The sequence below is a fragment of the Macaca fascicularis genome, chromosome 2 (genome assembly GCF_037993035.2).
Source record: "Macaca fascicularis isolate 582-1 chromosome 2, T2T-MFA8v1.1".
NCBI lineage: Eukaryota > Metazoa > Chordata > Mammalia > Primates > Cercopithecidae > Macaca > Macaca fascicularis.
This window is the reverse complement of record NC_088376.1, coordinates 17,533,373-17,560,233: the sequence shown is the minus strand read 5'-3', so window position 1 is coordinate 17,560,233 and position 26,861 is coordinate 17,533,373. Positions and strand designations below refer to the sequence as shown.

General features: G+C 37.9%; 1 protein-coding gene across 2 annotated transcripts in view; it reads right to left on the bottom strand.

The window, feature by feature from the left end:
- The window catches only part of GADL1 (glutamate decarboxylase like 1), a 168,516-nt gene extending 142,443 nt beyond the window's left edge, over positions 1–26,073 (bottom strand). For both annotated transcript variants that reach the window (XM_015445005.4, XM_065539812.2), the window contains exon 1: positions 25,845–26,073. In XM_015445005.4, the coding sequence (XP_015300491.3) occupies positions 25,845–25,881 (37 nt within the window). In that variant the 5' untranslated portion in view covers positions 25,882–26,073. The remainder of the gene's footprint in view (positions 1–25,844) is intronic.
- Positions 26,074–26,861: the final 788 nt, after the last annotated feature.

Here is a 26,861-nt window from a genome sequence, read left to right as displayed (position 1 = left end):
TGTTAAGAGCAAATTAGCAATAGAAAAATAATGTTTGCTTTCAAAGGACAGAAATGAGAAACAATGAATCAAAAGTGAATCCAGACATCTGGTTGGGGAGGCCAACGAGCTCTTCAGAAAGTTAGTGCAAAGACACTGGAAACTGAGTGAGGCAGGAGGATCAGGACTTAGAGAATCCAGTAGGCCAGTCCAAGAGAGTCTGAGAAGTAAAGTTTGAGAAAAGAGCTGGGATAGTATTAATTAATAAATTAATAAGAGCCTACTAAGTATCAAGCACCCAGCCTGGTACCTGTGGATACAGAAGTAAACAACACAGTCTCTGTTCTCAAGTTGTTAAAAGTCTAGAAAGAGAATATTTAGGAAACCAGGGCAAAGCAAAATTGAGATTTAAAAAACTGAAGATATATTTTCTGTTCTGGAGTTTTCTAAGTCACGTATTTCTTCTAAGCTCAAAACAATGGATGCCTAATTTACTTGATGTACCTGGTACATCAGCCTCATAGATTGTTTGCCACACTTCTGAATTTCACACTGGTTTTAAAGCCATTTTAGTTGTCTTAAAAATGACATGCCAATGACAGGGTAACTGTGAACAACCTACAAAGAAGAAGACTATGGGAAATAAATATTAAGAAATAACACTAATACAAAGCAGTGAGAACAGAAGCTCTGAAGCTTTGGGTAATGGCGACAAATGTGGCAACTTAGTCCCCGGATCTAGCCCTATGATTTGATAGAATCATAATGCTTAGGGATTGAACCATTTCCATATCCAATCCACAAACATGAATTCAAAGGAGTAAACAGAAAACTATATTTACAACTTTGTCAGCAAGAGATGGGTATCTATTTTTTTTTTTTTTTTTTGAAAAGGAAGAGCAAGACAAGATAATTTTAATCATTCTTTTAGTCTCCTCTTGGGCTCATTCTCCTCAGCTGAAATCCACAGTAAGCAGATACTTCTCTTATTCATACTTTCATGAAATATTCATATAATATTGAATTGCTACTATGTTCAAGACATTAGGGCAGGCACTATAGAAAACTTCAAGACCAAACAGACACATAGCTGGCGACCCCAAAATCCAATAAGGGAAATGAGACATGTTTATGAATACTTAAAATTCTATCCAAAAGGCATACATTATGATATATGAAGTCAGACAAAACACATACTGAAATTGCAGAGAAGGGTATTGCTTCTGAATGTGAGAAGCAGAAAGTCCTTCTGGATGAGGTGGTATTTGAGACAGACCTCCATTCAGCCATTCAGCAAAGACTTATATTTAGTGCCTATTATGTACAGAACTCTGTGTAAGGCATTCGAGGTTGAGCAATGAACAAGAAAAATTTACATTTAGTTAGGGTGGATAATATATGCAGTTAAACAGATAAATTATTAAAATAATGCAGGCTCTAATAAATGTTCTAAAGGAAATACCTAAATGACTTCATAGAATAAGGACAAGGAGCTATTGTAGATATGATTAGGAAAAAATGTTTCTGAGCAGAAGATATCTGAATTGAGTTGTAAAAGAGAAGGAGCCAGACACGAAAAGATATGGAAAGAGAATGATCCCAGAACAAGGAACAGAAAATGCAAACAATCAATAAGTTGGCCTCGTTAAGAAGTAGAAAGAGACGAGTGTGGCCCACGTGTGAGGGCAAGGGAAAGGAAGGGTGAAATTAGATTTGGAAATAGGGACCGGGAGCAGATCAGGTCAGGTTGTATTTTACTCTAAAATCAACAGGAAGCCGCTTAAGGGTTTTAAACAGAGGAGTAACGTGTACTGGCTTACATTTATGGAAGATTACTCTGGATGCCGTGTAGAGAATGAACTGTCAAAAGACAGATGTGGAAATAGGGAGAAAGCTTAGGTCACTACTGTAGAAGTCCAGACAGTAGATAATGGGAACTTTGTTCTGAATGGTAACAGAGGAGATGGAGTAAAGTGCTGCAACTTGGGAGATATTTAGGTGATAAAGCTTAAAGAACTTGCTGATAGATTGGATGTGTAGGGGTCAAGAAAGCAGAAGAATTTAAAGTAATTCTTAGGTTTGAGACCCGAGCAATGAGATAGATGTGGAACCCCCTGTACTGATCTGGGGAATGCTTGGGGAAAGCAAGTTAGACAAGTGTGTGGCTGGCGCGTAGGAAGATCGGCATTTTGACAAATTCATAGGGATTGCTCATGATATAGAAACAAGATTCACGCCATGGACTTTCATGACAGAAAAAGCAACATGAACTAAGGCAAAAAAGTGTGTGTGTCTGTCCAGGAACCTCAAGTACTTCTGTTTGTCCAAAGGGCAGGGTCTATAAATGAGGGAAGGAGCTTTCGAGAAGTAGGCAAAGAGACCAACCTTGCAGGGACTTCAGTAGAAACTGAGAGTTCAGTTGTTACTTACTGAGTGGGCAATAGGAGGCCACTGAACGTTGTCGATGGGATAGGAAGACTGCCTTGGAAAGATGAAGTGGGACTGGCGTAAAGTTTAGGTGGGAAACCAAGAACTGAAGGAAGAAATGACGCCAATAATCCAGGTCAGGGAGAGGGAAGAAATGAAATAAATAGTAGACAGGATGGTAGGTTTACATTTATTTTACACTCTCTCCTACAATGCTGTTACTGAATTTCAGCCAGGTATCCCATATCTTTGTAAAGAGTTCTACAACTCCATGGATAGACAGCTTTTCTGTCCTCCAGTAAGTCTATGTTCTAAAAATGATCATTAGATAAAAAGTGACAGAAGATGGGAGAAAATCACTTTGTGCATCAGCTCCTTTCTTGCAAAACACAGATGAACATGTAATATTTCTGGGAGCGAACATGTTCCCATCACCCAGAGTTTTATGTTATGAGATTGTTATGTTAGAATCTGATACCAGTCAGATAATTCTGATTCTACTGAAACACCAAGGCACCCCCATGAACCAAAGAGCCAGATCCATAAACACCATCCAGCTTCTGAGAGAACATGCTCCTCAGAAGGGAGTCTCTGAAACAGCCAGAAAAATAGCTGGCAGTGCCCTACCAATAGCCAATAAATACACAGTACACCATAAACCCTGCTTATTTTAATTTCAATAATGTTTCCCTTTCACTGGGCACAAGGCCAGGAATTAAATAACCTAATCTTTCCAGGAGAGTAGATTTTTCAGAGACATTTACTCCTATTGCTTGAGTAAACATTACTTAATAAGGAGCATGATGTGCTGCAATTGTATATCTTACATTGTCATATTAAGGCAGCTCTCTAAACCACCTCCACCCACTAACCCATTTCTAAACCTTTTGAACTTTTTAATGGGTCCAAATTCAGCTTGAAAAAACTTGTGAAATTGGGCTCCATGAAAAAAAAAAATGATGTAGCATACCCATTCAGTGAATTTTATACCTGTCCTTCAGTCCCAGGTTGGAGAACTTGACCATATGCTTTAATGTGGCTCAGCAGTAGCTACTGCACCACAGAGCAGTACTTTCCTCAGCAGCTGTACTAACTATATCTTCCTTCTTCTCTTCATTAACCACTGTCACTCCCATAGTCACGGTTTCTGTTGGCATTTGGCATTTTCCTCCTCTGACATCTTGGCTGATTGTCCTTTCTTATTCTTCATCCTTTTCTTGTCTATATACCTTTGTAAAACACCAAGTTTCACTCATTGCTTTAATGGTAACTTCTGTGTTTTCTGAGATTCAGGGCCGAGTAAAGAGAAGACTTGTTTTTGGTTTGCTTGTTTACTTGAGGGCATTTTTGGCCTAACTAGCTTCTCAACTAGAACCACAGTTCCCCTAGGACATGGTCTTGGTAATACTGTCAGTTACATAAAGGCCCTTTTGCAGGTATCTCCAAGTTCTAAGTTTTCCAGATCTCCAGAGTCACCTTGGTTTCTGTCTTATTTAAGACATAATTATTTATCTTTCTCTAATTCTGTGAGCTTTCTAAGATACTCTCAATAAACTCCCCCTTTTGGTGAGCAAGAGTCATTCTGCGCTCTGTGAAACTAGAGAGCCATAATGAATACTCTGAGTAGCCTGGATTGTATAGCGGTTTCCAACTGATGAAAATTAAAATCAACTAGACACACCTTACTAAGTATACTCTCTTGACCTTCAGAGTCTCTCATCTATTTACACTGTTTTCCAAAACTTGGAGGTCAACCAGTCACTGTCAGACAATAAATATGCTGTTTTTTTCTCTAACATTCTTCCCATGTATAATTCTGGATGCTTGAGGTCAGTGGGTATAGTGCAGTCATAGCAAAAAGAGTCCAGGACAGTGCTGCCAAAAAGAAATATAATGCAAGCCACTGACACAAGCCACCCGAGTAATTCTATCTTCTCTAGTAGCTTTTCTAGTTGTAGTGTGGCATAAACGAAACAAAAATATAACTGCACTTATAATAGTGGTTAACATTTAATGGATACTTACAATGGACCAGGTATTGGGCTATATATTTTATATAGATTATTTCCTTTAATTCTCATAACAGCCTTATGATGAAGATATCTTTTTAAACTCTATTTTATAGATAAGAAAACTGAAGTTAGAGAAAGGGAATTGCCCAAGTCTCATATAGCTAGTAAGTGGTGGAGCCAGAATTCAAAGCCAGGCAGCCTGATTCCAGATCCCATGTTAATAATTACCATATTCTCCTGTTTTTCCAAAAAAGGCAAGCAAGAAGATATTGCTTTCTGTGTCTTATCAACCACACTAAACTATTTGGACACATTTTTGTGCTCCTAAAGCAATAAGCAATTATCTTAGAAGTATGTATTAAATTGCAATGTGTTACAATTTAATATATAGTTTTAAAAACAATTTGCTCAAGTGTTGACTACAGGATTTTAAATGCATTCCATTTAACCAGCAATTTAAATGAAAATTTAAATAAATGCTAGAAATGGGTGCCTCATTTGCATCATCTGTTGATTAACTCTGATATGGGGATTATCTTTGCCCAGGGTTCTGCCTCCTGCTTAGGGCTTTGGTGAATCATTTTATAGGTGAACAGGGGGCAATTACTCTCAGCTCTCTTGCTTCTCAATACACATGTTGTGACATTCACATGTGGCCACCTTCAGATACAGAAAACTACTCACCAAATTCCTTTACAGAGTTACTAAATGTGATTGGAAAATACATATTGAGATGCTCATTGGAATGGCAATAAAACCTTTCCAAGGGCTACACTTGAATTAAAACAGATGGTCCAAACTGCCTTCTAGGGAGGGAGGACACTGTTACCTGCAAGAAAAATGCATTGCTGAGTAGAGTTTGCAAATATGGGGCCAGAGCTGAATTGCTTAGTGAAGTAGTGAAGAGGGTGAGGCTGAAACTCATCCTTTTATGCCACACAGATTCAGTTTCACCTCTATACAGAATTGGAGCAAATGTCCTGAAAATTGTAGCTTCCTGGGAGTCACCACAGTAACATAAACTACATTATAGATTATACCACTGGAGTGGCAAATGCAGGTGCCCTGGGGAATGCCCACACATCTCACTGCCACTGTCATGTTGAGAAATGAAGTACTCGCAGAACACTGCCTAACAGATCATAGTAAGGCTGGTCTGGGTTATTCCTCAACTGAAATTCACTGAGATATGGGTTTGAAACCATCTAGGATATGGGCCAAGGATATTTTTGGCCAATTATGTGTAAGATTTTGGGATCTTAGAGCTTTACAAGCACTTTTACAGATCAGTTAGCAAATGTCCTCATTTTGAATTTGAGAGAACCAAGGTTTGATGACACAGAGATTGCTTGAAGCCCATGTAACCCCTTCTAAAGATTCACCAGATCCACTAAGTGTTATCTACATTCCACCTCTCATAAGCATCTAGAACCTATTTCATATAATCATAGCTAGCATTTATTTAGTGCTTACTCTATGCCATATTTTTGTAGGTCCTTTGTAAACAGCAGCATATTTACACAAAACAACAACTCTTTGAAAATACAACTAAATTCACTCTGGTTAAGTAAATCAGAAAAAAAACCTACTTAAAGGATATATCAGCTATCTATAGTTGTACCAAAAAATGAACCCAAAATTTAGTAGCTTAAAGCAGCACCAACGTACATAATTGCTTCGGGGTAATTCTGCTGGTCTTGCCTGGGCTCACTCACACAACTGCATCCAACCTGTGCCCTGACTCAGAGCTCAGCTCAGCCAGGAAGATTGAGATGGCTGGGTCTTTCTATGTAGGCTTTTATTATCAAAGATAAGACTCGTCTTCCTCACAAAGTAATACCAGCTTTGAAGACAGTGAAGGCAAAAGCTACAGCACCTCTTGAGATCTCAGATGATTTGTCAGAAATATCACTTCTGCTGTCTAGTGGTCAAAGCAAGTCACAAAAGCAGCCAGACTCAAGGATATAGAGAAGGGAAAAAAAAAAGCTCACCTCTTGATGACAGAGGGCAGTGTCACATTGCAAAGTAGTAAGCATACTAGGCAGAAAGGATTCTGAAACCAATTTTGCAATCTATCATAGTCCAGTCTCTGACCAAAATTATTTAAATTCCTCTCATTCCCGTATGATGACCTCCCAAAATCTTATCTCATTATAGAATTAGGCTTGAAGTCTAGAATGCCATGGTCTGTGTGTCTTGTCTACAGGCGGACAAGACTGTTCAGTTATGTTCTTGGTCCCGAGACCCCTAAACTAAAAACACAAGTTATCAGACATCACACGCAACATACAATAGTGATAGAGGCCAGGATAATTTCTGCAGACACTCTCAGGAAAGAATGGGAGGCAGAGGGTAATCATTGGCGTATAGCAGTTCTGAAATCCCACTGGGCACATACTTCACATATTAAGTAGGATCTGATTCTGCCCTCTGGGGTGGTTTCCTAATCCAATATTCTCTGTGGCTCTTAGCTCCACACTCTGGCAGAAGTGAAGCAGTGGCCCAGCCTCTCTGAGGTCAAATGCCATGATGGATAGATACAAACGTGCCAGCATACTGCAGTTTATCCTTACTCTCTTCTCTTCTCATCTAGATGCTTCATGATTGATCCCAGAGATATTCACACAGAGGAAAAAGTTTCTCCAGCCCATTTCACTATTGCACTTGGGCAATTGGACATGCCTGGATTTCCAGATTTTCCTACAAGCTCCAACTTGGCCATTCTTGCCAGTTCTTCAGGAAGGCTGATCTGTGACTTTTCTCTGATTTCCAATTCTCCCTTATGAATGTTTTCTTCTTCAGTTCCTATTACAATTGTGTAAGGTCTAACTCCTATAATACATTCCGTATTCTATAATATTCTGCACATATTATATGTTACTGTATTTAATCTTCACAACAGCCATGCAAGTTACATACTAACATCCCCATTTTATAGATGAGAATATTAAAACTCAGAGAAGTTAAGTAACTTGCCCAAGGCTACACAGTTAAAAGGTATCAGAGATCAAATTCGAATAGGTCTATATGATTCTCAAGCCTATGATTGTAACCCCTATTCTCTATTTATGGAAAGAGATAGGATAAGGACAGTAATGTGTACTGATAAATTGGTTTCTGAAGAAAAGACTGATTGGTAGCATTTACCTATTTCTATGGTGTAAAGACCCCGATCATGGCTAATTTCAGGGCCAAATTTTAAAACTGGCTCACAACATTTCTGAATATTTAACATTTGTGATGAACAAGTATGAGGTGGTTTCAACATGCCTTTTCATGGGGAGCCAAGAAAACAAAAGTTCATCAATGGAAAAAATAACAGAAATGGAGTAGTGTTTCTTCAGATGTTTCTTCCACGCACAGGCTCTCTAATTTCTCTTTAATGCCCACTTAAGTGCCAAGTGTGAAGCTCTGAAAATTAAATACCCATAGCTCAGCATCCTTCAACCGGTAAGTGATAGAAACTGATGTATTAATAGCCAGCTTTCTTGCTCTTCACATGCGATAATACTAATGTCTGTCTTCATTAACACCCAGAGTTACCCAGCAGGATTAAGCTTCAGTTACCCACAGTGATAGATACCTTACTTTATTATGCATCCTCTATTTGGCTGTCTCCCTGAAATCACCTTACAAAGTAACTACCCACATTCTAATTCTTGATTCAGAGCCTGATTCTGAAAAACCTAACAAATACCTTTTATATTTTGAATCCCAATGGACCAGAAAGACACTGCACGAGGCACTTATATTTCATGTTTTTGGACAAATATTCATAGCACCCTATAAGGCAAGTATACCCAGTTCTACAAATATGGAAATGAGGATCAGAGAGGTCAGTTAACGCTATGGAGGTCACATAGCTGATAATAGTAAATAGCAAAGCTGATATTCAAATTATGATCAATTGTAATACCTCTTCTCTTTCCACTAAACTGTGTAGCCTCTCTTACCAGAAAGATTGGACTAACACACATGAAACAATAAAAGAACAAATGCTAAGATGACATATTGAACAATTTTGGGCAAAACTGTCATCAGACTTATGTTCTACAAATACTTTCTAAAATTCTCTTTTTTTGTACCATCAATTTGAAAAATAAGGCCACTGACTAACATTAGGAAATCCAATTTTTCATAAATTTTCTTTCTCCTCTATCACTGCATCATACAAATTAGGTACTGAAATAAAACTGAGTGTCATGACATATACCATGATGAAAAGGCATATGAAGGAAATACGTTGCTTGGGTATATTTTTCGGCCCACATAGCATCTGAAAAATCAGGTATGTCATAAAATGCCAACTACGTCTCTATTGATTTTGTAAGTCAATACAAAGTATTAGAAGATCAAACAACACAGCACACACAGTGCTGAGATGGGAATAGGCTTACCAGCTAACATCAGCAAAGGAAGGACTTTGATTTGACTTTTGTCTGTTAAAGGGACAAAAACTGAAGTGTGGAAATTTAAGATGGTTAATGATGTAGTATTAACCATATAGATTTTAATATTTAACCATAATATATTTTAATATTTAACAGTGGCTTGCTGTCATCAAGTAATTTAGATAGTTGCTCTACAATATTTAACATGAAGAAAGTTCTGAATGCTGAAATTATTAAGCACTACACCAAAAAATCTCAGATGCTGGTAGAAACACACATGAATTCCCAGTATGATTTGATCAGTATCTTACAGGTTTTGTTTCTTACTTTTAATTACCTGCCCTGGTGATATGCACAAAAGGAACCCTCTGGAGTCTGGGGTGAGAGAGTTTTAGCCCTGACTCTGGCCCCTAAGTAGCTCTGTGGCTTCAAGTACTTTAACCTTTCTGGTTAAATGATACTCTCAGTTAAATAATGCTCTACAAAACACCTTGTCACTCTAACAGTGATTGTACAGCTAAAGCCTATTTTTTAAAGTTAAGTTCTTATTCATGTAACTAACAAAGATCACATGCTACCGTTTCTAAAAGTGGTCCTTATTAGTGCTCTTCAGAACCATAAATTTCTAAAATCGTCCAGGACCTTCATGGAAGTAGCTCGGGGAAGGAAGTGATGGAGAACATGAGCAGGTAGTCTTTTAGGCCCATGAGGCCTACTTTAGGTATAGAAACGCAATTTTATCTCAAGTATCTCTGTAAATTTTCTTTAAACAAAGAGTTTGTAGGCTGGATGAATACATGAATACTTTGACTTAAATTATAAGAATACTGATAGACATTTGACACCCATCTCTTTTCCCTCTTTACAAAATACATAACTTAATCTAGTGAGACTCACTTACCATAGGACACTCCACTCAGGCCTGAGACCCAGCTTTGCACATATTTACCTTTGGCAACTGCACTTCTCCCAAGACAGTGCCAGTGGCAGTGGTACTAGCTCAAGCAGTCAATTCCATTTGTTTTAAGCCTGTTGTGGTACTATTATTTTTAGGACACTAGGGTATATAGAGAAAATATAGTATCCTTATTATGTTCTTTAATTAATGTTGTCTTCCACATGAGCCCATATTGCTGAAAAAAAGGTAACAATTTATTTTATTTTGTCCAATCTGGTTAAAACATATATAATAAGTTAAACAATTCGTTGAGGCAATGTTCTGTTTAACTGTTTGAACATGTTATCTCAGATTTCCACTTCTAATATTTTCTTGATGACTTCTAGGTACATGGGGAGAAAAGAATGTCTCACTCAACCTCAGAGTGGAGGAAGAGTGGTGGAGTCCTTGGATCACTGCAGTGTGCACTGACTGGTACCTTTGTCCCTGGGCGATCTCACTTGTCTACATCTTGACTCCATTCACACCTGGCAGTCATGTGAGATGCATACTCATGGCCTCTTATCTCTCATGTTAGTCATAGACTAGGGTTCTCTCTGGATAAGGTTGTCTCACTTTAGCTTTTGGTGATGGAATAGACATTTCTGGGCTTATGCCCCATCCTTCCTTGGCTCCCCAGTAAAGCAAATGCATCCCATAGTTTTTGCCTTCATCCTCATCAGAGAAAGCCCATTGGGAGGACCAAGGGTACTCAATTAATCTATCTTCCTCTGAGGACGAAAAGGGCTTTTCTGAATTATCTCCACCCCTTGAAGAGATCAATACAGGCTCTCCCTCTCCATCCCACTTTAGTGAGCCATCACTTTGGCTTTGATAAGTCTGCAAGGTGATCTCCTCCAAGAGAAACTGATAAAGGCCTATGTTGTTACTTACCTTATTTCCATAAAACTACCATTAGTTTTACTAACGGTAATGGTAAAGAGGTAGAAGCTACCCAAGTGTCCATCAATGGAAGAATGGATAAACAAAATGCAGTGTATACATACAATGGAATGTTATTAAAAAGGGAGGAAATTCTGTCAGTGCTATAATATGGATAAACCCTCATGACATTATGCAGAGTGAAGTCAGTCACAAAAAGACAAATACTATGTAACTCCATTTGTGTGATATATTTAAAGTAGTAAAATACTACTCCACCCCTGCTTCCATCCCAACTAATAAGAAATCAAGAATGTGCATTTCTGCACTCGCCTCTCTTGCTTAATCCTTCCTCCTCTCATTGTCACTTCTTGCCAGAAATGGAGATTTTTCAGTGACTTTGCCTGCATTAAATATTAATTTTTCTTAATGCTAGCCTCATGGATAGCCATTGAATGTACACAAAAATATCTTTTTTGCACCAGGAAAAAAACTCCATAATTTGGTTCTCTAGGCAAAATTGGTTAAGTTAAAGGGAAAATAAAAGAATGTAGAAAGCCCAAGGCAATAGCTGGAATGAGAAAACTATTGTTTTGCTTTGAAACTCCTATTTTGACTGCCTGAATCTAAACAGTAACTGCCTTTCTCTTTGCATTCTACTTACTAAGATCAGAATCTTTCACAGCCAGACACTGCTGGCATAAAGGAAGAGGTATTCATAAAAGCAGCAGAAGAAAAGCACAGTAATTTTTTAAATACATACATGAAAACACAGTCCTCTGCCTGAGTTCTACGTCTATGGATTCAATAAATACTTTTAAATATTAAACATTTTTAAAAACCAACAATGACAGTACAATAAAAGTACAATTTTTAAAATAAAATATAACTATTTACATATCATTTACATTGCATTAAGTATTATAAGTAATCTAGAGATGATTTATGTATACAGGAGGATGTGCACAGGTTATATGCTGATACGGTTTGTCTGTGTACCCACCCAAATCTTATCTTGAACTGTAGTTCCCATAATCCCATGTGTCATGGGAAGGAACTGGTGGGAATTAATTGAATCATGGGGGTGAGTTTTTCCCATGCTGTTCTCAGGATAGTGAATAAGTCTCATGAGATCTGATGGTTTTATAAAGGACAGTTCCCCTGCCCACGCTCTCTTGCCTGCTGCCATATAAGATGTGCCTTTGCTCCTTCTTTGCCTCTGCCGTGATTGTGAGGCCTCCCCAGCCATGTGGAACTGTGAGTCCATTAAACCTCTTTTTTATAAGTGACCCAGTCTCAGGTATGTCCTTATAGCAGTTTGAGAATGGACTAATACATATGCAAATACTATGCCATTTTACATAAGGGAATTGAGCATCTTGTGGATTTTGGTATCTACAGGAAGTCCTGGAACCAATTCCCTGCAGATTCTGAGGGATGACTGTACTCTAAAATTTTATGGACATGAGGATTAAATAACTGTAAATTTCTTAAAAGTGGAATTGTACTCTCAAATTGGTGAATTTTGTGGAATACAAATTAGACCTCAAGAAAGCTCTTAAAAAATTACATGCAGTATAAAAAAGAGTGAAAGATAATTGGCCACCCCCTTTAAGCTGTACTATGAACTCTTAGTAGTATTGCTTATGAGAGCAGTGAAAATGGAGAAAGTAAGGAAAGAAAGCATAGGCATTGTCCTTTTCCTAGCTAAGGGCTAGAGATCAATCACATTTCCAGTGCAGGTAAGTGAGTAGAAAGCTATAATATTCCTTTCAACTGGGACTTATCTGGCAATTCTGTTTATATGTGTATCTCTTGAGCAATAAAATATTATCAGCTTTTACAAATCATGGGCATAAATTGTAATTATGCATGTATACATTACATAAAAATATTTTCACTTACATACACTTTGTGTGCAAGCTTCTTATCTGATAAAATCTTATAACTAGAACATATGCAAGAATACAGAAGAATGCCAAAAATTAGAACAATGTAAAAGTAACAGATACTGAAACTCTTATAGTAGATCCTCTTAACATTTTCAGAGGCAACCCAAATTACGCTATATGTAATTCCAACCTTTTGTGGGCTAAAAAACTAGAAGATAAAATGATGACCAAGCTTGTTAAATGCAATACACAAAAGCATCAAATAGCGGTCAAGGATGCTACTGGAATTCAAGAGAAGGAAGAAAATATCACTGACCTTCATGGGAGACCCTGATGGAGGGAGATGGCAACAGTATAAAAAAAGATGTGAGAACTCAAGAACAGCCATCTGAGATTGTTCAATGAAGGGACAAATAAATAACTGGACACATCTCTACTCTTTAGAAATATTACATTATGACCAGTGCTGTCTAGCAATGTCAAAAATGTCAAAAACAAAAAATGATAAATTTGATCAGTGACTGCTATGGTTTGAATGTTTGTCTCCTCCAAAAACTCATGTTGAAATTTAATTGCTATTGTAACAACATTAAAAGGTGGGACCTTGAAATACCATAAAAAATAACTAGGTCGTGAGGGCTCCAGCCTCATGGGTGGAGGTTGAAGTTGCTACAAAGGCAAGAGTGTGCCCCCTTGTTGCTCTCTTGCCTCTCTACCTTCCATCATCGAATGACACAGCAAGAAGGCTCCCCAGATGCTGACCCCTCAATCTTGGACTTCTCAGCTCCAGAACTTTAAGCCAATACAATTGTTATAAATTACCCGTTCCGTGGTATTCTGTTATAGCAGCACAAAATAGACTAAGACAGTTTGACAAGGAAAGTTCTAAATAGTTTTACACACTTTTCTATCCTTAAAATATTTTTTTAATTAGGTATTTTTATTGTAAAACATGAATAATAAAAATTACCATCTTAACCATTTTTAAGTGTTCAGCTCAGTAGTGTTATAAGTCTATTCGCATTGTTTATTTGGACATATATAACAATGTTTCACATTGTGAAACAGATGTTCAAAACGTTTTCATCTTCCAAAACTGAAACTGTATAGTCATTGAATAATTCCACTTCCCCCCTCACAATCTACCAAAAATCACCATCCTGTTTTCTATTTCTATGAATTTTACTACTTTAAATACCTCACATAAATGGAGTTACATAGTATGTCTTTTTGTGACTGATTATACCCTGCATAATGTCATGAAGATTTATCCATATTATAGCACTGACAGAATTTCCTCCCTTTTTAATAATATTCCATTGTATGTATATACTACATTTTGTTTATCCATTCTTCCATTGATGGACACTTCTGTAGCTTCTACCTCTCTATTATCGTGAATAGTGCTTCTATGAACATTGGTGTGCCAATATCTCTTTACCCTGTTTTCAGTTTTCGAGGTAGATACTCAGAAGCAGAATTGCTGGATATGGTAGTTCTATTTCTATTTTTTTGATTTTTCATTTTTAATGCTATTTTACATAGCAGTTACACCATTGTACAATGTCACTAACAGTGTACAAGTGCTCCAGTTTGTCCACATACTCTCCAGCACTTGTTACTTTCAGGTGGTTTTTTTTTTTTAATAGTAGCCATCTTAATAGGTGTCAGGTGATAGTGTGGTTTCAGTGTATTTCTCTAACATTAGTGATAGGGAGCATTTTTGCATACATTTGTTGGTTATTTTTGTATCATCTTTGAAGAAATGTCTTTTCAAGTACTCTGCCCATTTTTAAGTTGAGTGATACAATTATTTTGTTTTGAGTTGTAGGAGTTCTTTGTATATTCACAATATTATCAGGTGTATTATTTGAAAATATTTTCTCTAATCCCATAGATTGCCTTTTCACTGTTGATTGTGTCTTTTGGTGCATGAAAGGTTTTACGTTTGATGTAGTCTCATTTGTCTATTTTTGCTTTTGTTGCCTGTGCTGTGGTGTCATATCCAAGAAATCATTGCCAAATCCAATGTCATAAGGTTTTCCCTTCTTGTTTCCTTATAAAAATTTTATATTTTGGGGTCTTGCACTACATCTTTAATCCATTTTGAGTTGACTTCTATATACAGTATAATAAAAAGATCCAACCTTATTCTTCTGCATGTGGATATTCAGTTTTCCCCACACCATTTATTGAAAAGCCTGTTCTTTCTTCATAGAGTGGTCTTCTAGCCTTTATCAAAGATCATTTGACTGTATATGTGAGAGTTTATTTCTGGTTTCTCTATCCTATTCCATTTATCTATACGTCTGTCTTTATGCTAGTACCACACTCTTGATTCCTATAGCTTTGTAGTATTTTCAGATCCGAATGTGTGAGTCCTCTAAATTTATTTTTCTTTTAAAAATCATTTTGGACTTTCAGATTCCTTGAAATGCCATGTGAATTTAAGGGTAAATTTTTATATTTCTGCAAAAATAATGCCATTTGGGTTTTGATAAAGATTGTGTTAAATCTGTACATTGCTCTGGGTAGCATGGATATCTAAATACAATTTTCTTAATCCATGAACACAATATGTCTCTTCATTTATTTGTATTCTTTAATTTCTTTTAGCAATATTTTGTAGTTTTTAGTATATAAGTCTTTAATCTCCTTCACTGGACTTGTTACTATTTTTTATGCTATTGTAAACATTTTAAGTTTTTAAATAAAAATTTTAATTGGTTTTTTAAGAGATTAACAATGAGAGAGCTGTGTAAAGACAACTGGTATCCCACTTGTCTAAGTCCTTCAACTCTAAATATCCTATTTGCTCATCCAACTCCAAATGCTTGCACGTCTTAGTCTGCAAAATTTTGCTATTCCACTGCCAATAAGGAACAGGAGGGATGCATTCCATATTATCTTGGTGGGTCTGAGGACACCACTTTCTGCGGTCCATCTCCAACTTGAAGAGCCACAGCCACAGTAGTCACAGATCAGACAACATTAAGCAGAGTGTTTGAACCACATCTGGGGACCTGAGATGTAGCCCAGTTGGGGAAGGAAAATGCCTTCCCCGAGACAATCCCATTGCATGAGAACTTCATGATATACTCTTCAAAAATGAGCATCAGGCAAAAACTCATATTGGTGATCTGTTATTCCCTTCCTGTGCAAGTCTGCAGCACCTGTTGAAGGGACAGTCCTTAAAGTGGTGGTGGCAATAGAAGCAGAACGAAATTCAGTTCCCTAAATCCATGAGAGATCGAATCTGAGCACAGGTTCAGGAAGATACCAACTTCAACCACCATAATTTCATTAGTAGCCAAAAAAACCTAATCTATTTATCTCCTACACTGATTTTTCTATTATATTTTCTATTTGTGCTGTTTCCATTCTGAGCAGAAAGAATCTTTGATACCGCCCTTTTTCAGTTATTCTATTACAAGTGCTAAAAGTCAAAGGTGTCCCTTCCTCATTATACATTGCATTTGTTATTTGGTTTGGAGGACATATTTAAATGAATCCTTATTAAAAATCATACTCCCCAGAGATTTTCATGCATATGTATACATAGAATTCAATGTGATAAATATTTATTGAGGGAGGAAGGCAGGAAATACTTATTAATGTGCCAGATACTTAACATATATTCTCTATCAACCCTCAGAAAACCCTAGGAGGTAAGTAGTGTTGTTTCTTATCACTTTTATTGTATGGGGGAGTGAACTGATGGCTCATTGCTATTAGAGTCAGAACCCACACCTCAGTCCATATCAGAATAATGCTCAAACTTTGTTTTTCCCCTTTGCTGTCCTGACAAGCATCTAGTATTTGTTCAATACCAACTTAACCAAATACAAATTGGTCAAGATAATCATTGGTAAAAATAAGTATTTCCAGTTACTGATTTCCAGGGATTAGTAATTCTGGCATGTTCCACCTTAAAACATTATTAATCTTTTTCCAGAATTGCAGTGTTCCTCCATTTTTTGCTTCTATATTTTTAATTAATTTCCATTCAATTATTTTTTCTTCTGTCTTATCTATGATTTAAAGATGTTAAAATAACTTAAGTATCCAGCAAGAGGGGATTATTAGAAAACATTTTAGATTCCAATGTAAGAATTTTTGAAACAATAGAATAACATTCATGCCTATATAAGATGATGATGAAAACCAAAACCAGATGGATAAAGCTAAAAAGCCTGGCCTAAAGTGAGAAAAGCATTTAAGCAAAATGAAAGCTCCATCCCTACCAAGTTTTTTTTTTTTTCTTTTTAACAGAAACAATACAAACTCATTATGGAAAATACAGACAAGCAGATGAATCTAAAGAAAAATTCCATTATCCACCCAATCACACACAACTACTTTTAATTCCTACATGTAAATATTTTCAATTCCAGTTTCATATGTATAAATGGATGATTATTTTTCAACAAGACAGACTTCTATATAAACCCTTTCAATCTACTATAATGTAAGTAAGTCAGCATTTACATTTTTATACATTTTTTATAAAATTACATTTTATGTATTTTAATAGAGATGAGATCTCACCATGCTGCCCAGGCTGGTTTTGAACTCCTGATCTCAAGTGATCCTCCTCCTTTGTTCTCCTGAAGTACTGAGACTATTGGCATGAGCCACCGTGCCCAGCCTATGTTTTTAAATTAATATTTATTTCTAAGCATTTAACAAATATGAATATTTTACCATTATTGGCAGAGAAAAGAAATAATTGCCAGAAAATTAATAAAGAGACCAAAAACAGACTAGCAATAAACTTGAAAAATTCTAAATATACGTCAACAAAAGGCTTAATATATAAGTCTGTAAAACTGCCCCATAATGCATCACAATGAAAATTACTAATATTTGAACTAATTGGTAAATGAGAACATCAATTTTTACCAATCATTATAATGGTTAATGAAGCTAACACAAGAACTGAAGAGTTGAATATGAAGAGCTCAATAAAAGACTCGATCGCCTAATAAGAAGCCCAATAGATGATAAAATGACTTCATGCTTTTTTCTGGAATTTAAGGATTAGATTACGGAATGTACTGTAGTCAAGAGGACTGGATATGTCCAACAGAAGAAGCGATATGTAGACATTTCTGCACACCAAAAGACAAGGTGTTGATTTCTCACCACTACTTTTTACAGCATCCATGGTTTCTGCAGAAGTAAGCAAGACCCTCCCCCAGCAGTAACTGTGTAGTTTTGCATTATAAAGAACAAACTATGGGCACAACAAGAGCAAACTTGGGCTGGTGAGAAGATGACAGGGCAAGGGCAAGGGCAAGGGATGGGGAGTGGGGTGGGACAGCAATGTCTGACAAAGGGGCTTCATTGAAGGGGAGGGGACTCTGACCTAAACAGTGTGCTGTTGGAGCCTGTTGAAGTAGAACGCAAACTTCTCAGCATGGGGGTTAGCTTTATGCTAATAATTCATGTTGTAATTCTTTGCTCGCTACAACTGCGTTATACAGAAAGGACTAGACAACTCTGATTGCTTTGCAGCACGCAGCCTGAATTGGAGCGTCTAGGTCCCAATCTGTATTGTTGTGTGCAAGGTCACAGCCTAGAGCTCCTGGCAGGCAGCATAAGACAGTGGAAAAAACCAGGGACATGGAGTTAATAGGGTACACTGGAGCTTCAGTACAAATGTTGTCTGCCACTTCTTTCTACTTAATGATAATCATAATAACAGCAGCTAATATAGAGAGAGCACATACAGAATGAGCCAGTGCTAAGTGTTTACAGATATCCTCTCATGTCAACTTCACCACTACTCTGTGAGGCAGGTTCTGTTACTAGTTACAGATAAGGAAGCTGGACCTCAGAATTGGGGCAGCATACCCAAGGACATAGTTCAGTGCCCACAGTGCCTAGACTTCAGTAACTGGTAGAGCCTGGACTCCAACATGGTGTGTCACCTCACCTTGTTATACCTGTTAGTTAATAGAGTACTTAGCATGTGCAGTCAAGGACTGAGAAGGAGGACACTCTGGGGTGGTACAAACTGGAGTTAAAAAGAAGGTGCTATGGATTGAATATCCCCTCCAAAACTCATGTTGATAATGAATTCCCAATGTGGCAGTACTAAGAGGTGGGGCCTTTAAGAGGTGATTGGATCGTGAGGCCTCTGGATCTTTGAGAAAGCATTTATAGATTGTTGAGTTAGTGAATTAATGGGTTATCATGGGAAGGGAACTGGTGGCTTTATAAGAAGAAGAAAAGAGACCTAAGCTAGTGCATTAGCACTCTCAGCCCCTTTGCCATGTAATGCCCTGCACCACCTTGGGATACCAAAAAGAATCCCCACAAGCAAGAAGGTTCTCTCTAGATGCACCCACTCGACCTTGGACTTCCCAGCCTCCAGAACTATAAGAAATTCCTATGTTTTGTGAATTATCCAGTTTAGGGAATTTTGTTATAAGCAACAGAAAAGAGACTAAGAGGCAATCTTCAGGAAAATGTTGAACCGTGGGCACAAAAGTGGTGAAACCCAGATTGTCAGTTTTATAAGCTGAATGGCCCAGGTTCTTCAACAGGTAAGTTTTAAGAATAGAAAAGAATGAGAGAGAATCTATACATTAAAAAGACATCTCATAGTTTTTAAATGGTAAAACTAAATTGTTATAACTAGGAATGCATATATGAATTGTAAAACTATTTTTAAAATGCCAGAAAGTAATGACAGTCAATGGTTGGTATTCAAAAGGGATTGGTTTCAGGTCCCCTATGGATACCAAAACCCGAGGCTGCTCAAGTCCCTATGTGAAAAGGTATATTTGCATATAACCTATGCACATCCTCCTGTATATTGTAAATCATCTCAAGATTATTCATAATACCTAATACAATGTAAATGCTATGTAAGTAGTTGTTATACTGTATTGTTTTTATTTGTGTTCTTTTTTATAGTGTTTTTATTTTTTATTTTCCTTCTGCAGTTTGTTAAATATGCAGATGCAGAAACTGCAGCTATGAAGGGCCAACTGTGCTATCAAAATCAAGATCCTGGTTACTTCTAGGGGAAAAAAGAGCTCTGGGAATAAGGCACATAAAAGAACCTTCTAAGATAATGGCAAAATTATATTTCCTCTTCTGGGTGGTGGTTACAAGTGTACAAAATAATATGTGGGTGTTCTATGTGTGCAGCCCTCATAATTCAAAAAAGTTTAATAAACAGAAAACAGGACCACCATTATAGAGTTGTGGAGACTCAGGAATCCTCAGAAGCTCATAGTGAAAACCAAGTGGGAAGGAGAGAGAAGAGGGATGTTCCAAACCCCTGAGTGCTAGCAGTAGGTTTAGTGGGGACAGATTCTATTTTTAAGATTTTTTTTCAGGATTTTTCCCATTCCATACCTATTATCCCCAAGTGGGATGCAATAGGGGTATCACCTTCAAATCAAGAGATTAGGACTTCTTACTCCCTTTTTCAAGAGAAGGAGTATATTAGGGCTGCATAACAACAAGGAGACAGTATGAAGGGCATGCAACTTTATCAGAGTGCCTATGAGGGAAAATATTAAAAATGAAGTAGGGCTTTCCTTTAAGACTGAAAGAGTTCCCTACATGAAAGAAAAAGTGATGTGGCTGGTGGATCCTGGGAAAAGGGACTCTGAATTCCACTTCTGTCAGAAAACCAAAGAAGCAACCAGATGTTAGAAAGAAAACAATGTCATATGCTCCCAGAAATGGTGTAGAACCAACAGTAAAATTTCTGCAATATATATAAATGTATAATATTAAAAGTTTGCTCATTCATACCTCTATTCCCAAATGTTAATTTAAAAAAAGAGAAAAGCTGTATTAGTCCATTTTCATACTGCTATGAAGAAATACCCAAGACTGGGTAATCCATAAAGAAAATCATGGTGGGAGGCAAAGGAAGAGCAAAGGCATGTTTTACATGGTGGGAGGCAAGACGGCATGTGCAGTGGAACTGCTCTTTATAAAACCACCAGGTCCCTCCCATGACATGTGTGGATTATGGGAACTACAAATCGAGATGAGATTTGGGTAGGGACACAGCCAAACCATATCAGAAGCCATCTTTACAAAGTTTCTCGTTCCTGGAACTGCCTTCTCAGACAAAGAAATGATACTCAACAGTGGCCACCTTGCAAACACCTCAAGCACACATGCGAAACAATTAGGGAACACTTACAAAGGAGGTATTCATGAACTGTCAGAAAATGTATATATAACAAAGGAAAAGCCAAAAGCAGAAATGAGACCAAAAGTTAACTATGATTTACAGCAAAGCAACGTATTTAACCTGGCAACATGCTGAAAAATTAATATTCTTAGTCACTGGATTCCAGTTAACTTTTTTTTCCTACTTTGAGTTTCTTTTAAAATCGCACATCTCTTTTAACTCAATTATGCAATTTTGGAATGCTGAGAGGTTGGAAACTACTGAAATGTTCAAAAAGGGTTAGAGGAGGGCAAATTTAGAAAATGAGTTGAGAAGACAACCTTAAGTGCCTAGTAACAGGTGGTACAGTATAAGTGATCTATAATATACATAGTTTATATTTCTTATACTGTGTTTCCTCCTTGTAAAACCAATGCAAATTCTTTACATAAGAATCAAATACAGTCAAAGAATTTAAGGAATATCCACAATCCCATCTACCTAGAGACAACCCCTGTTCTTTGCTATCTAACCACCTAGAACCTCTTGCAATGTATAGTCATTGTCCAAACATGGAATGCATTCACATAGTATTCTATACTCTATCATAATTTAGTTTAGCCATCCAGCTATTAGATATTTAGATGTTCCAAACAATGCCCCTTTTTTGATGTGTAAATGGTTACTAATTTTTACTATTATAAAGAGCTTCAAGGAGGCAAAAGTGAATATGAACTTAAGATTTAAATGCAAAGATGAAAAGAACTTAAGATTTCAGGAATCATGCACTGTCATGATTCTTGTCACTCTCTAAATCATTCGTGTATGAGTTTATTGAACAAACATGTCAAATATATGTACCTACTGTGTGCCAGGCACTTTGCTAGATGCTGGGGATGCAGTAAATAAACAGATGTGTTCCATACCCTCATAGATATCAGGCAAGAAATAGATATATAGAATTGTAAACATTTAAAAAAGAATGATGATATGGGCAATACAACCTTTACCAAATACAGTAGAAAAACCATTGAACAGAGATAAAAATCTTGAAACATCTGTGGTAGTAATTCCATTACACCAGTGACCAAATTGCTTTCTGAAAATCACCTCCCTATGAATCACCTGGATTCTTAATTCATTCTCCTGTTTTAATATGTATATTAACTACTCATTCTTTCCTAAAACTGAAAGCTCAAATTACAAAGACTCAGCAGCAGACCAAATGTATAGAGTGTGGGGTAATCACGCAGCTGGTGGACATTCTTCATCAATAGGTGAGTATGAGATTGTGTTTGGCAGCACTGTGGAGTTGCGTGAACATCACCGTGGGCTCTTTCTGTAAAATCACGTGGTGCTAACACATTTCAATAACCTCATTAACTTTCACATACAATTTTCTGAACATCATAAGTCTATTTATAACCTACCACCTGCCATGTATTCTGCATATTATTCCTAATCTTCATGATAATCTTAAACAGTACATATTTTTATCCCTACGTTACAAATTAACAAACTGAGGCTCATAGAGGTTAAATCATGTATCCAGAGACACAGTCTGAACAGGCTGTTGGCTAGAGTATTTACTTTGCATTTTTCTTCCTTCCTTCCTTCCTATTCCTTCCTTCCTTCCTATTTCTTCCTTCCTTCTCTATTTCAAGTGATAGAGAACAGCTATGGTGAGTCTGCCTGCTCCCAGGGTACTGCTTTATAAAATGGATTCATCTGTCGTGATCTGAGAGGAAGAATCAGTAAACCTACCCCAAGAGAAAGGGCTGCTACAGAATTCATCCCATGGGGTGCTGCCCTTTTCCCTCAGAGCCAAGCTGCTTTGATTCTTAGCAACCAAACAGCAGAGCACATATACATGCCTTTGAGAGGCGCAGTGAGCTCTGCCTCATCAGGATTGCCACATCCAGTCCTACCACGAGTGCGAACCTCCCAAAACTGACAGTTTTTCTCTCATCCTTCCCACTCAAAGAGGAAAGAATGCTACTGTCATTTCAAGGAACTTAAAGCCACACACATCTCAGGGTCTTCTCCAGCGTTCTTCCTATGGTCCCAGCACAGGCAGGCAAAGGAGGCTGCTCCAGGTCACTGGCCCATATTCTGTAACATAGGCCAGGGTCTGGGATTAGGTGTTAGGAATGTAGGGGTGTGGGACTCTGGAGTGAGAGCCCTGGGTTTAATGCCCAGAACTGATCTTTACCTTCTCCAAGCCTTGGTTTCCTTAAGATAAAAATTAAAAAGCAGACCATAATAGTATCCCCACTGACTTGTTAATGAAGGTTAGATAAGATAGTATTTGTAGTTCAGCACAGCAATAGTAGGGACCAGGCACCCAGTGATGAATTTTGCCTGTTGGGGGTTTCATTTAAATGATAAGAAGTAAATAAAAAGTGAAAAAGTCACAGAGAAAAAGAGAAAAAATCTAGAGGGGGCAAAAAAATACAGAAGTTTTGGTCCCAAATTTCATGATTTCAATTTTATTACAACATGCCAGTCTTACAACGGTATATAAAAGCCAGCATTTCAACAACAAATTTTTGACCCATCATGAAAATTAGAATTCTACTTCTCTTTAAACATGTTTTAACAAGAATCAAAGCTATTCAGGAAGAATGGAAGGTTGTGCTGTTATTTCAAGTGATAGAGAAAAAAACATTATTTGAGTCTGAAGAATCATTCATTTTTAATATAATGAAAATTTGAATCTGATATAACTAATTGCTTAAACCTCTCTTGCATGTACTACAGCAAGATCATAAACGATATCAAAGCATAAAGAGAAGAATAAGAATTCTTTATCTGCAACAGGATTCCCTATGGTATTCTTCCATAATGTATAGGTCTGTAACAGATATTCAACAAGAGAATTTAAGACAAGATATCATTTAACATCCTAATCCAGTGTTACCTTCAGGATCTCATCATACATACTTGGAGGATTACTAAGTCTGACAGATAGTTATCTTGTACTCTTTTAATATGCCATAGCAAGCATTTGGCATAATTAGGTGTGTTGCTGCCTTATCACCTGCTCAAGGATAACCAGAGAGCAACCCAAGAATTCTGGTATTTTCAGAAATTCAGATTTAAGGCAAACTTTGAACTTTACTATTTATAAATCATATATTCAGCTACCAAAGTCACCACAAGCTACAGACATGCTTTGCTACAAGGCACATGCTTAATTTAGGAAAAGTAGATACCTTGTTATTTTACTTTATTTAAAAAACGTTCCTATCAGATTTCTGAAGACTATGCTATATGGCTTTAAAACAAGAATTAAGGTTAAAAACAATCAAAACAGAGCAGGGTTAAGGTCAGAAAAAATTATTCTGACCATCCTTCATTCACATAAAAAGTCTCCTGTATTAGGATTCTTAAATAATCTAATTTATGCTTTTCAATCTGTTCTCAAATAGCCAAATATTTGTTTATTTATTTATTTTGAGATGAAGTCTTGCTCTGTCACCTAGGCTGGAGTGCAGTGACACAAATCTCAGCTCACTGCAGCCTCCACCTCCCAAATTCAAGCAATTCTCCTGCCTCAGCCTCCCGAGTACTGGATTACAGGCACCCACCACCATGCCCGGCTAATTTTTTGTATTTTTAGTAGAGATGGGGTTTCACCATGTTGTCCAGGCTGGTCTCAAACTCCTGACCTCAAGTGATCTGCCCACCCTGGCCTCCCAAAGTGCTGGCATGAGCCATCATGCCCAGCCTAGCCAAATATTTAAATAAGTATGTGCTGACCCTAGGAACATAAGAGTCTGACAAAAAGCCTTAGCAGTTTAAAGTGTCAGCTGCTTTTCTTCTTTTTAAGTTTTATTTTGTTTTTAATTGAAGCGTAACAATTGTACCTATTTATGGGATACAATGTGATGTTTCAACACACATATACATTGTTTAATGACCAAATCAGGGTAATTACCATATACCTGTCATCTCTTTTGTGGTGAGAACATGGAAATCCTCTCTTCTAGCTTTTTTGAAATATACAATACATTATCATTAAATATATTCACCCTACTGTGAAATACAACACTGGAATTTATTCTTCCTGTCTAACTGCAGCCTTATACCCATTGACCTACATGTCTACAGCCCTGTCTCTCCCCTCCCCAGCCTCTGGTAACCACTATTCTAACTTTCTACTTCTAAGTACCAGGTTTTATGCCATATGTAAAAATAATAATGATAATAACACAACTTTTAAAGTTTTTTTTTTAAAAGAGCGTCAGGACAGTTATGCTGGAAACTCTCCTTGGGACAATAAAAGGTGAAGTGTTTCTTTCAGAAAAATGGCTTCTGCTTCACCAACTACTGTGCAAAATTCCCAGTCCTGAATATGACTGACCTGCAGGGAACCCTAGCTGAGTTACCTGACCTACCTGTTGAGCAGAAGCCCCCAGAGACATTCAGCTTTGAGGCTTCATTAAGCTGTGTTCAGCACAGTTCAAAAAGGTTATTGATACAAAGAGGAGTTATTCCTGGAGGATCACTCCTAAAAGGTCAACAACTCATTAGTGAGAATACCTGAAGGACAATAATGATCACCTTTCAAAGAAGGAGTAACTATTATTTTACCGAAGTAGAACTAAGTGACACCCGAGTTTTATAAAGACAGTTTGGGGAATCCTGCTGCACAAGATCTTCAAACAACTAACGTCCCTGTTCTTAACTCGCAGCTCTGATCCAAAGAACATTAAGGGCATCACGCACTCTGAGATGAGGGTAGCCTCTTTTAACCCTTGTTTATAGAATAACTGGCTGCAGGTGACAGGACTGGGATGATGCTGTCCTTGTTCCCCAAAAAAGAAGCAAAAACATCTTTTTTTACAGGGCAGGTATTTCCAGTCTAACTAGGGAAACGTGCAGCAGTTCGCCAAGCAGTAAAATCTCAATACGTATCTATTTAACAAAACCCCATTATGTCTTAGGCGCGGTTCTTCGCGCTTTATAAAAGTGAACTCATTTGATTCTAAATAATGATAACATTTTAGGTACGGAAAATGGTGCAAAAAATCCATGAAGATGGGGACTTTCTACCACCCCAGCCGCTTTACAAGGAAATAACCAAACTTCTAGTCCCCAGGTCAAAAAGTAAGGAGATTAAAATCCAGACAAGGGAGCTTAAGGACAAAAACCGCAGCCGCGCTGGGTCGTTACCGTCTACAGGGCACTGGTGGTCCGAGTCGCTGCTCATCTCCGTTCCCCCACTCCGGGCTGCCCCGGGCGCGGCTCCCGCAGTCTGGGCGGCGACGGTGGTTGCTGAGGCAGCGCCCCCCTAGGGACCCACAGGTGCACCAGGCAGCCGCGGAGCGCACACCAGTGCAAAGGGAGGGACGAGGACGCGCGCGCTCCGTGCTCCTTTCGCTTTGCTATCCGAGGCTCCAGTGCCAGATTTTTGCAGCCCGCGGCTCTCTTAATATTTGGAGCGCTGCTGGCTGCGTTGCCACAGGCTTGACCCAGGGCCAGGGTCTCTCCGCCTTTGAGGGGAAGGGGTGGGAAAGTGTGTAGGAACGTGGGTAATTTGGGTAGGAAAAGGCAGGGAGCACCCTACCAGCCCTCCTAGGATACAGGCTGGGCAAGGCAGATAAGTGGCTCTTGGCCTGGTGACCTTTCCAGCGTCGCGTTCTTTGGAGTAACCACTTCGCAGAGCCTCATCCACCCGGAGGAGCCCCAGGCTAAATATGATGCCTGAGCCAGGTCATCAGCTGAAGGAACCTATTTTAGGGCAGCTGTGGTGAACAGGATCCACTGCCCATTCATTCAGCTCTGTCCTGACATTTAAGAGTTCTATAAGTGAATCCCTTTTCCCAGTCCACTTTCAACTTTCTCTGTGTGTGTACCTCTGCAAAATTTTAAGTTTGGAAAAGGGAAATGGTTGGGAGTGGTAGGCATGTTGTTACCTTATGATAATGTGCAAAAGGAGGTGGTAAAAGGTGAAATATTGCAAAAGGCTCAATATTTGGTCTTTAGAGTAAAATTTTCTCACTGTATTTGCTCCAGCAAGCCCTTGGAATTTTAGTTTCAGTCATGTTCCTATTGTAAATTTAAATTTAATTAGTGAGTGCAGCTTTGTCATTCCTCCAACAGGCTTTATGTTTAAAGTGGAATTCCCTTAGGACCTTTTTACTGAGGCTGTCGATGTGACAGAAACAATCAGTTAATGCCATCTCAAAG